Source organism: Falco punctatus (genome assembly GCF_963210335.1).
Source record: "Falco punctatus genome assembly, chromosome: 7".
Lineage (NCBI taxonomy): Eukaryota > Metazoa > Chordata > Aves > Falconiformes > Falconidae > Falco > Falco punctatus.
In genome coordinates, this window is record NC_137587.1 from 61,235,804 (window position 1) to 61,246,885 (window position 11,082).

General features: G+C 53.4%; 1 protein-coding gene across 1 annotated transcript; it reads left to right on the plus strand.

Annotated features, from left to right (window-relative positions):
* The first annotated feature begins 1,281 nt into the window (after nucleotides 1–1,281).
* RHCG (Rh family C glycoprotein) lies at nucleotides 1,282–10,448 on the plus strand. The gene is made up of 10 exons (XM_080396172.1): nucleotides 1,282–2,221; nucleotides 5,446–5,632; nucleotides 6,110–6,260; nucleotides 7,025–7,172; nucleotides 7,561–7,727; nucleotides 8,425–8,562; nucleotides 8,917–9,053; nucleotides 9,596–9,720; nucleotides 10,109–10,182; nucleotides 10,295–10,448. The coding sequence occupies exons 1-10, from the start codon at nucleotides 1,939–1,941 to the stop codon at nucleotides 10,358–10,360; spliced, it is 1,476 nt and encodes a 491-aa protein (XP_080252298.1). The 5' UTR covers nucleotides 1,282–1,938; the 3' UTR covers nucleotides 10,361–10,448.
* The last annotated feature ends 634 nt before the right edge of the window (nucleotides 10,449–11,082 follow it).

The window sequence follows — 11,082 nt, forward strand, 5'->3', positions numbered from 1 at the left end:
CCACCCAAAGCCAGCTAAAGCTTTGCTGGTGTAGGGTAAGGGCTAAGTAGATAGGGTTCTCTTTTCCATGGCCCCAGCATGGTCAGGAGAGGAGGGGTGCTGGTCTGGACCCTTGCTGAGACAAGCACAGCACTGGTTTGTGGCCCCAACCTCCCAGTGCTGCCCCAGGGCTGCAGGAAGGAGCCTGCACCCCAATGCTCTCCTGTGGTCTAGTGTTCACTTACTATCTGGGTTCACCCGCTATCTGACTCTCATCACTAGCTGGTTCCTCTGCCATACAGAAGTGCTCCTGAGCTGCACCTCCCCAGCTCTTCCCAAAGCTGCCTCTGCCCTGCTGCCTGCACCGGGCCCAAATGGGGTTGGAGAATGTTTTTGTGTGGCCATCAGTCTCTTCAAGACCATTGACAGCATTTTTCTACCATCTGTCATTCTGAGAAGAAAGCAAACAAGAAAAAATAATACATTCAAATTATTGCCTAATCAACACAGAAATCAGTGCTGCTTGCTCAGCCTGCGGGCTGCAATTAGATGCCATCAGCAAGTTTGGGCAGCTTGCCTGGGCTGCAGTCTTTTATCTCTTGAAGACTGACAGGCATGTCAGGGATCTGCAGGCAGAGGTGGGAGCTGGGATCCATCTGCAGGACTTGCCCAGCTCTTTGGGGAAACAGCACATGGTTCAAAACCATGGCGGGGGGGGGGGGGGGAAGAGTATTGTGTTTATGTTGTTTATTAATTAAAGGAAGCCACATAGCAGAGGAGGGGGCGTTTAGGCTGCAGCACTTGAAGTCTCCAGCCCCATCGCTCTCCAGCACCATCTCAGAATACTGCCCTGGTTCATGCAGCCCCAGCCCAGCTTGTCTCGCCGGGAGGATGTTCTGGGTAAATCACTCCATGAAATTATGGGACACGTGTCACTTGAACATCCTTATACGTATATGGCAGCCTTGGTAGGGCCATTGCATGTCTGTTCACACATGCAGGATCTTGGCATTTGGTTTGAAGCATCTATCTTCCTCCTGGGACTGCCCCACAGACTGCTTTTTCAAAAGCAAACAGCAGGATCCGCACCCAGCACAGTGACTCAGGCTGCCTTGGCAGGGATGTGGGGAAGCTCCTCAACTCATCTTCTCCTGGTCATTGGAAGGGAGCGTGGGCCCTGAGCTCAGCCCCAGTTGCCCTTGGTCAATGACAGCCAGCTGCTCTGGTTAGGGGTTGGGCAGCCCCATGCAGACCCCTGCTACAGCAGGGTTGTGTCCCCCCACCTCTGCAGCCAGGACAGAGGCTCGCGGGAGGAAATGGACCCCGGTGACAGTTTGGTGTTGCCCAAGAGGCTCTGGGAGTTGCCTTGTATGAGGTGGCAAACCTGTCCCTGCTCACCTCCACCCTGGCTCACAGCGTGCTGTTAACTGTCTGGATGCACCCTGCAAAGCAAGGAGCGGGACAGTCTTACCCGGGGACAAAGGGCCTCCTGGGGCTGCTGCGGTGTCCTGAAAGACAGGGGGGACAGCTGGGAGCAGGGAGCAAGAGGCACCCTGCCTTCGCCTTTGGTGCCAGCTGGGGAAGGGCGCTTGCGGAGCCGAGGGGGGATGTCGAGGGGAACACCTTGTGCAGGGAGGGACAGCACTGACGGCACTTGGGGTGGCAGGGGTCAGGGTGCTCCTGCAAGGGGAAGGGAAGGGGTGTGCGACCAGGCAGAGCAGGGGGCAGGACACTCGGGCTCCACTCCCTACTCCCACTGGCCTCCACATCTACTGGTCTCCAGGGGGGCAGGGCTCAGAGGTGCTCTGAGCAGCTTGGAGAAAAGGTGCTGAGACCTGTCCCTCCTCCCAGGGAGGAAGGAGGGCGAGAGGAGCAAGCCTGCCAAAGCTCCTGTGCTCTGAAATGTGATCCTGCCGCAGGCACCTCCCTGGGCCCCACCTCACCCTCTCCAACCTATATATGTTGCTGGCCTTGGCTGGGCACTGGGACGAGGGCTCACACGGTCTGCCTGGCCCCCGGGGATCCCTGTGGATGGAGCGGCCAAGGCACCAGGGGATGGCAAAGAACACGTACATGCGCTGGCGGCTCCCGCTTGTATGCCTCCTCTGGGAGGTGGCCATGATTGTCCTCTTTGGGGTCTTCGTGCGCTTTGGCCCCGAAGCCGATGCACACTGGGAGGAGGAGAAGAGAGAGATGAACCTGACCAGTGACATAGAGAACGATTTCTACTTCCGATACCCATGTGAGTATTTGGGAAGCCCAGTCCTGGTGCTGACTGGTCCCCATCCCATCCCATCCCATCCCATCCCATAGCAGAGCCTGTCAGAGGCCATGTCTCCACTGATTACTGGAAAGTTGTTCTCTTGCCTTGAGGCTAGTTTGGGGTACACCAAAGAGCAAGAGAAAAGCCTTATGGCCCTCCAGTGCTCTTGGGGTCTGTCAGCAAATTACCATGACACCAGTGCATGATGTCTTTCTTCCAGGAATAGGGCTGACGTGTTCCCAGCACCCTGCAAGTCTCGGCTTGCTGCCCCCTCCCTCAGCTCTGGATCAGAGCAAGCTTTTCTGTGCATACGGAGGAACGGCTGTCGAGATCCTGTAACATCTTCCTCCCCTTCCTACATCCTCCCCCTCACTAGTAAATTACCCTTTAGCTACTGGCATTTTGATGTCCTCCTAACCTGCCAGGTTCCCAGGGCTCTTGGGTCACTGCAGTGTATTGCCATGGGGATTATTCAGGTGGTTAAAGACCTTCTGCCCAGGTGGTGCTTTGGCCAGCTTTGATCTCCAGGGCTGGTCATCTTTGTGAGCCGTTCAGAACAGGCTGCTTCTGCAGGCAATTGTTTCCAAGGAAGCAACAGGCCTGAGTCATGCATCTATTTAGAACATTTCCATTAAAAACACCTGCTAAATCAAAGGAGCTATAGAAACCTGTAGCTGCTGAGGATTAGCTAGTTCAGAAAAGGATTTGCTTACAGAAAACCACTGCTCAGCTGGCCTCCAGGTTCCTGTACGGCTGCGGCTGCCCTGGGCTCTCCCTTGATATCTGCCTTTGGGACTAACGCCACGCAGGTTGGCATGAAGCAGCAGCAGTGCCTGAGGGCTGCTCTTGTCACCGATGTGCTGGGCGAACATCAGGGGTCCAAGAAAGAGCTTGCAGGAGCTAAGGACATGACATTTCCTCTTATATCCCACCCCTGCTCTGTAGTGCCAAATATTCCCCCTCAAACGGCTGCATGGATTCACACAACCTAAGAGCAACTGCTTAGCTCAGTTTAGCTTTGGATTATGTTTCTGTTTCAGACCTGAGGAAGGGCTCGGCTCGCGTGGCCAAAAGCACAGCTGGTTTTTCTCTATTATCTAATTAGAAGTGTTCTCTCTCTGCAAAGATGGACAAACATGACAAGGTGGCCAGGCCCTGGCATTTTGATCCCTGTGTCCATCCAGAGCTTCTCAGAAGAGAGTGTGATGGCTGAACATCCAAGGATCATTTGTATTAATGTATATAACACAACTGCTGCTGTCCTGTCTGCAATGACAGTGGGATAGGAATGACAAACTGACAGGTCCTCCAAGCCCAGAGATGATTGAGAAAGCAGGCAGAGGGAAGCCTACGTGTGGTTGTGTCAGTGGTGCCCATTGCCATCCAGTCAGTGTGACAATTCCTTCTCATCTTGAATCACACATTGATATTCCCTAATGGGTGACTCATCTGCTCTCTAGGGAAAAGGAAGGATTCTTTGGCACAGGTAGCATTCCCAAAGCCCAAATACTTCCTTTTGATAGTGATGGCAATTGTCCTCCCACAAAAGCAGGGTCATAAAACCTTTAGGGCATGGCAGTGCCTGGTCTGCCTCTGAGTGATGCCAAGGGAAAAGAAGTGCAAGGGTTAGAAAAAGACTTTAGATTGGGTGCAGTGTAAAGACAGACCTACTCTTCCTTCTGAGTTTGTATAGGATCTAACATACAGTGGGCATCCTCTGTATTTTCGGAGAGCGCACAGTTTGCAGCTTTAACTCTGACCTGACTGCTTCTGCTTTTAGCATGAAAGTGGGAATATATAATGCATATGGCAGCAGATAATTCCAGCTGTGTATTGTGTTGCTTACACTGGAGAAGAGAGGTGGGGGGAATAAATGGAGCTGCAGAGGGAAAGTCTATGGGATTGTATGGTAAAACCAGAGTTAGGGCATGCAGAGAAGTGCACTTGAAGTGACCTCTGCTGAACAGTGCCAGCTGCAGATTTTGTCTCCTTCCTTCCTTTTAGCAAAAATTCTACATTGCTGGAGCCTGTCCAAATGTTTGTCTTTAAACAAGTTGCAAGATCTTGTAAAGCACCAAAGGACAAAAGCCACGGCTTCTTCAGAACTCACCCAGCCCTTAAGGGAAACAGCAGATAGAACCCCACTGTCCATGCAGGAGCAGATCTGGGGCTGCTGGATTTCAGCACAGGTTCAGGGTAGACCAGATTCTCAATCACTGAATTTCCTTTGCCCTGAGCTCACCGCTTCTTCGAGATGCACAGACATTGCTGGTTATAGTGGCTATAATGGTTTGTGCACTGCATAATGCAGAACTTGATGGTGTAGTTCCGTCAGTGCTGTATTTACCAGTGCGGGTTTGCTGGTGGGAGTCTCCCAGTGGGGGATCCCAGCCTTGGGTCTCCTACTTTTTTCATGGGCAGAGTGGCCTGCAGTGTGAGGGTTTGCATAGTTCAGTTTGTAAGTATGCAGCATTTCAGCTCACTTAATTGCAAAGTGATGTTTATCTGATAGAAACATGCAGCATTAAAAAGTACAGCAGGTTTACTGCACTGAGAAAGTCTTTTAAGAGGCTTATGCAGGTTTGGTTTCCCCCGGGGAAGGGCATCTGTGGGGCTCGAGTTAGCAGGTTTGTGCATTTGTGGGAAGAACTGGGTCTCTCTGGTTTAAGCACTCAAAATCTTACAAGGTGCAATCCTGGTCTCAAGGATATTTTCCCACTGGTTTCAGCAACATTTAAAAATGTATTTGTAAACCTTCATTGTTCTTGTACTCTTCTTGCTTTGAGCCATCACCAGGACCCTGCATTGGCTGGACCTACCCAAAATGGCCATTCACGTGTTTTTAACAAAACTGCACTGTTCATTTCAAGTTATATTTTCTGAGTTTTTTACAAAAGGGGAAAAAAAGATCTGAATAGAATGTTTTCCTTTGTATACTCCATTAGTCTCCGGTCTTCTCTTGCGCACAGCTATTAATAAACAATTTTTACTTTCAAGAATGAGCCTTTTAACCAAAAGCCAGTTTCTGAAAGCTGAGCCATTTTCAGACTTAGAAATGTGGGGACATGGGACAAACACACGTTTTCTCTTTAATTTCCCCCCTACTGCCACTGATGTGGTTAGTTTCCTTTTACCACCAAATGCAAATGGCACTCGCAGCCCTGCAGTTCCTGCAGAGCTGACAGTCCTTTCCCTCTGCACAGCTTTCCAGGATGTCCATGTGATGATCTTTGTGGGCTTTGGCTTCCTCATGACATTCCTCAAGCGCTATGGATTCGGAGCCGTGGGTTTCAATTTTCTCCTTGCTGCCTTTGGGATCCAGTGGGCTCTCCTGATGCAAGGCTGGTTCCACTCATTCAAAAGTGGGAAGATCCTCATTGGAGTGGAGAAGTAAGGAGGAGATGAGTTCTGGAATGCTACCTCTTGACTGGCAAGCGGAAGAGCTGGGATAGGAGCCAAGCAGCTGGCAGCACCTGTCCCTCTGTAACATGAAAATGAGCCTCTAAAATGTTGTCTTCCCTCGGCAATTCTCCATTTCCTTTCCACATTTTAGACCAGAGGTACCTGCCATTATGGTGGTACTGTTCAAAGGGAAATGTGACATGAGCATCACCCCTTAGTCCCAATCCAAGCACCATGGATGCCAGTGCTGACAACACATATGATCTACATTATTTAAATAATTTGGGGGAAAGCACCTTTCCTGGACAGTATGTGAGGATGTGAAGAAGGTCGGGTAGAAAGCCAGGGCTGTCTCCTAATCACCTATTTGTCTTCAGGTGGAATTTTGAGAGCTGGGGGTGGGTGAGGGTGAGTTACAGAAGAATATTTCCTTATTAAACCACAATTTTCCTTCCCTTTTTCCAGCCTGATCAATGCTGATTTCTGTGTGGGCTCTGTGTGCATTGCCTTTGGGGCCATCCTGGGCAAAACCAGCCCCATACAGCTCCTCATCATGACTTTGTTTCAAGTCACGCTCTTTGCAGTGAATGAGTACATCCTCCTCAACCTGCTTCACGTAAGGCTTTAGGCAGAACCTTCTTAGTTTTGCTCCTTCCTCTCCACATCTTTCCAAATTGCCTCCCTTTGCTACAGCTCCACCAAGCCACTGCATTCATAAACATTTGAAATGCAAGGATTTGGGCAGAAAAAGCAGACAGATTATGAAAGAGGGGGTCAGTGGGTGGTACTTCCCTCAGAAGAGCCATCTTCTGGGGTTTTACACACAAGCCTGGCAATTCACGAGCACTGGGTCCCTCTGCTGCAGCTCCCAAGGTGAACGAGCAGCCTTAGCACAAAGGACTAGTCACTCTCTTTGTGCCTGAGATTTCCCTCTCATCTGCTTTCCCTGCTAGAATATGGGTGTTGTAGAAGGGAATCAAGTGACAAAGAGGATGAGATGACTGCTGACAGAGGCAGGGCTCCTGTCATCCAAGAGAGGGCTTGGAGGGCTGGGAAGCAAATGAGCTCCCAAAAGACCTGAGTGCACTTAGGAGCCAACCTGGCTATCACTACAACCCACTTGCTATTGGGACAGGTTGTAAACTCCCCTCTGCCTCACTGCCTTCCAAGGGGAGGCTAAGAGGAATGCCATGGCCACACACGGGACCAAGCGAGTGGGATAGGTAGCAGGCCCACAGCATTTCTGTCCACCTCTCCCCATGACTGAGTGCAGGCTGGGAGGACAAGTGGACAGCCAGGCTGGGTGTGATGCAAACAAGACCTCAGCTCCAGAATGAGTGGTGATTGCAGAAGCAAACCTCTTTTTTCCCATGGCTGCAGGTTAAGGATGCAGGTGGCTCTATGACCATTCACACCTTCGGAGCCTACTTTGGCCTCACAGTGACACGCATCCTGTACAGACCCAACCTGGAGCAGAGTAAGGACAAGCAGGGCTCTGTGTACCACTCTGACCTCTTCGCTATGATTGGTGAGTCAGCCCCCATCCAAGGGGTGCTGGAACATGCAGACCACTGGGCTGCAGAGGGCTGGTCCCTCCTATGTTTCTGGGAAAACCAAGCTGAGACCAGGATCTGGGGCTGAGAAGTTCTGTACCCAAGTCTTCCACCCCTCAGAGCTGCTCAGCTCCCTTCATCAGTGGTTGGGCTGAGATAGCGCCTGAGAAGATGTGGTTTTGTTTCCCTTCTTTGCCAGCTTCTCCTGGTACCGGTCCAGTCATGGGGGGTGCAGCTCTGGGGCAGCAGGACTATGGGGTATGACTTTCCCCTGTGCAGAAAGATCTTCTTTATGTGTTTTTTTCAGTCCCTGTATTCTCTTTTCCCTTTCTCTTCTACACCCCCTCCTCCCCATCCCACCAGGTACCTTGTATCTATGGATGTACTGGCCCAGTTTTAACTCGGCAATTTCTGAGCACGGAGATGCCCAGCACCGGGCTGCCATTAACACGTACTGCTCGCTGGCCGCTTGTGTCCTCACCACAGTGGCCTTCTCCAGCATGCTGCAGAAGAAAGGCAAGCTTGATATGGTAAGCTGGGAGCAGACAGCCCTGCACTGCCCAGGGGACTTATAATTAAGTTGATCGAGGGTCCAGGAAATGATTGGCACTTGCGCTTTGCTGAACAGATACTGGGTTTCAGGGCGTGATTGTAAAACCAGCATCCAGGCAGAAACCCAGGGGCTGTATTAAATAAGCAAGTGGAAAGTGAGTCTTGCAGTGCTTGAGGTGCAGGGTGATGCCTGGCACGTGGTGGACCTAAGTCACAGCAGGAACTGGACTTGCTCTGCCCAGAAAGCTACTGATGGGCATGTTGCAGAGCCATGTTTGGCAGCACTCTCTAGCAAGCTGAGCAGGGCCTGCACGGCAGCTCATGAGCAATCGGGGGGCTGACTTGTACGTGTTATGTGTGTGGGTGACATGTCTCTGTGACAGCAGAGCTTGCATGACACATGGGTGAGACAATTTCCATCTCATCACAACTCCTCACCCAGATTTGTGGATGCAAAGAATGTGTGTGGTACAGAGAGTGGGAGTCTATGTGCGCCTGTGCTACAGACAGAGGCTGCCTGTTCTTCTCTTGTTTTTCACCAACAAGCAAGAAAAAGGGCCCTGATATTTCCTTTGGAAACATTTTCAGAGCTGATTCTCCCGCTTTGCCATTTATACCCTCCCTGAGCAATCGCAATCTCCCTGAGATGCCAAGACAGGACAGTTACTTCTGCAGGTCCACATCCAGAACGCAACGCTGGCGGGCGGCGTGGCCGTGGGCACCAGTGCGGAGATGATGCTGACTCCATACGGCTCCCTTATTGTTGGCTTCATCTGTGGCATCGTGTCCACAGTGGGGTATGTCTACCTCACGGTGAGTGCTGCTCTAGGGGTCTGCAGCCCTGATCCTGCTAAGGAGATGTGAAGTGGATTCACTTCCCTTTGGGTGTTTCTACTTTCCACCATCCCTTATGTTGATGCACTTCTGACTCCATTTACTGCTCCAAAATGCTCAGGAAGACTCAGTCTCCCAACAGGAGTGTTTGGAGGATATGCTGTTATTTTATCTTGAGCTTGGCTCACATCTTTGTCTACAAGCCCTTAACCCTTTAATGGGACACAATATCATTCTTCCCTCTCTGCTTATCCTAGTCCTCCATGGAAGGAACTCATCCTTTCCAGGGCTGAGCTCACGTCCCTGATCTCTCTTTACCTCCCTTCCCCTCAGCCTTTTTTGGAGTCCAGGTTGCACATCCAGGACACATGTGGTATCCACAACCTACATGCCCTTCCAGGCCTTATTGGGGGCATTGTGGGGGCCATCACTGCAGCTGCAGCCACGGAGGATATATATGGAAAGGAAGGGTAAGACAGCTTGAAAATCTGCTATGAGAATAGATTTTGCCTGGGGTTCCATAGGCTGGGAGCAAGGAGCAATGAACAGCCCTTTTTAATTCTCCAGAGTTGCCCCTTTTCCCTCAAAAACATGGGTTGCACTGACTGTGTCAGGCTTACTGAAGTGTAAGAGACTCATCTCTCACAGCTGACTTCTGGTGGCCTCAAAAAGTAAGCCACAAGCCCACTGCTTGGCATGATTCCGGGACACGGTGGGTGGGAAGGCGTTCATCTCTCCAGCCCTGCATTGTGTTGGGGGATCAGGTAAAGCTGCAGGTCTCAAAAACAAAAGAAATGTTTATAGTTCGGGCTCCTCCTGGGTAAAGCTTTGCCAGGGGCTAGAGGAGAAGGAAGCGAGCAGTGTTTTGTGTCGTTGCGACACTCTCCGGGTCCATTGCAGAAAAGGGATGGCACTAGGGAGGAGTCCCTGAGGGAGCAGGGCAACAGGACTCCTCCAGAGCCAGGGAAGACCTCCTGCCAAGAGCAACCCTCACGCTTTCTGCCCTTGGCAGGTTCATCAAGGCGTTTGACTTCACCGGCACGTACCAGACGCGGACACCCAGTGTCCAAGGAGGGTTCCAGGCCGCTGGCATTGTGGTGTCTCTGGTGATGGCGCTTGCCGGGGGGGCCCTTGTGGGTAAGCCCAAGAGGAGCACAGAGACGGGAGGGCTGCCTCCAGCCTGCGGCTGAAACCGGCGCCCACGTTAGCCCGGCCTGTGCTGCAGGCCTCCTTCCATGGCACAGGCCTCCTTCCCACCATGGCGGGGGCTGCAGCCCCCCGCTTGCTCACATTTGGATGCCCCGTAGTGGGACCACTCTGAAGCCCATAGGAGCGGGGGAAACCAGGCAGCCAAGTGGGGTGCCAGGTCAAATGGGTTTGGAGAAAAGGGGGGGGGGGGGGGCCAGCACCATGCCAGGACTGCCTCTGCCCCCTTTGCTGCCGGGACGGGTGGGCTCCATCCGCCCGCAGCCTGCCTGCGTCCCACACGCCAGTAGGGCCCACTGCCCTGCCCGCCTGCTTCCAGGGGCCATCCTGAAGCTGCCGCTCTGGGGCGACGCCGCCGCCGAGAACTGCTTCGAGGACGGCGTGTACTGGGAGGTGAGGCGGGCGGCCGCGAGGCGGCGGGGGCGGGCGGCACAAGATGGCGCTGTCGCCCCGCGGCGTGAGGGGCCGCCGTGGCGCGGCGCTGAGGGGCTGTGCCGCCACGCAGGTGCCGGAGGACGAGGAGAGCGGCGCGTACCACATGCACAACCCCGACAAGCCCGCCTCGCCCTGAGCCCCCGCCGGCCTTTTCCCCCAGCACAGGACCCCGGAGCAGGGCCCGGGGGCGAAGACTCGTGGGTTTTCCCCATAAAGGCGAGGCAGCCAGCTCTGCCCTGCTCTCCCGCTTTTCTAACGAGCTGTTGTGTATAAAATAAAAAGATGTTCTTTCCAGGCCTGTGCTCCCCGGGGTCTGTAGGGAAGCCGTGCAGAGCCCGTCTGCCTCACCGGCTGCACGGAGAAGCTGCTGGGAGAGCCCTTGGCTGCGGGGGGTAGAGTGGGGGGCACTGGGACGCTCCCCAGGGCCAGAGCGGGTGTGGGAGCACTGGCAATGGGGGTAGCGCGGGCGGTGGAGAGACTTGGCTCAGGACCTGGCGCCTTAACGTGCAGCAGCTGGAGGCAGCAGCCAGAGCGCCTACGGCAGGGCTGAGCCCTGGAGGGAGGCACAGGCTGGGCTGGTGCTCTCTGGAGGGGGTGCTGGCAGCAGCTGTCCCCACACCCGCGCTGCCCCCCGGCCTGGGTAAGGGCCAGCTTTGAGCTGGCCACGCTTTTACGTGCCTCTGCCATTGCCTTCTCTTGACCCGCTCTGCTAAGGCCTCCACCAGCTCCTTGGGAGCCTGGTTTGCGGGGCCAGCACAGGCTGGCAGGACCCTTTCCTCTTCTTTAGTTTCAGCCGTTTCTTCCAGTGTCATCAGATCACTCCTTCCACTTACCAGTGCCATCCCGATGGGAAAAGCC

What these genes read in the sequence shown, in the direction of transcription:
- RHCG (XM_080396172.1), top strand. Translation starts at nt 1,939, where the DNA reads ATGTTGCTGGCCTTGGCTGGGCACTGGGACGAGGGCTCACACGGTCTG. An exon ending in TGACCTCTTCGCTATGATTG is followed by an intron (nt 7,173 to 7,560) that starts GTGAGTCAGCCC and finishes CCATCCCACCAG; the next exon opens with GTACCTTGTATCTATGGATG. An exon ending in AGAAAGGCAAGCTTGATATG is followed by an intron (nt 7,728 to 8,424) that starts GTAAGCTGGGAG and finishes TTACTTCTGCAG; the next exon opens with GTCCACATCCAGAACGCAAC.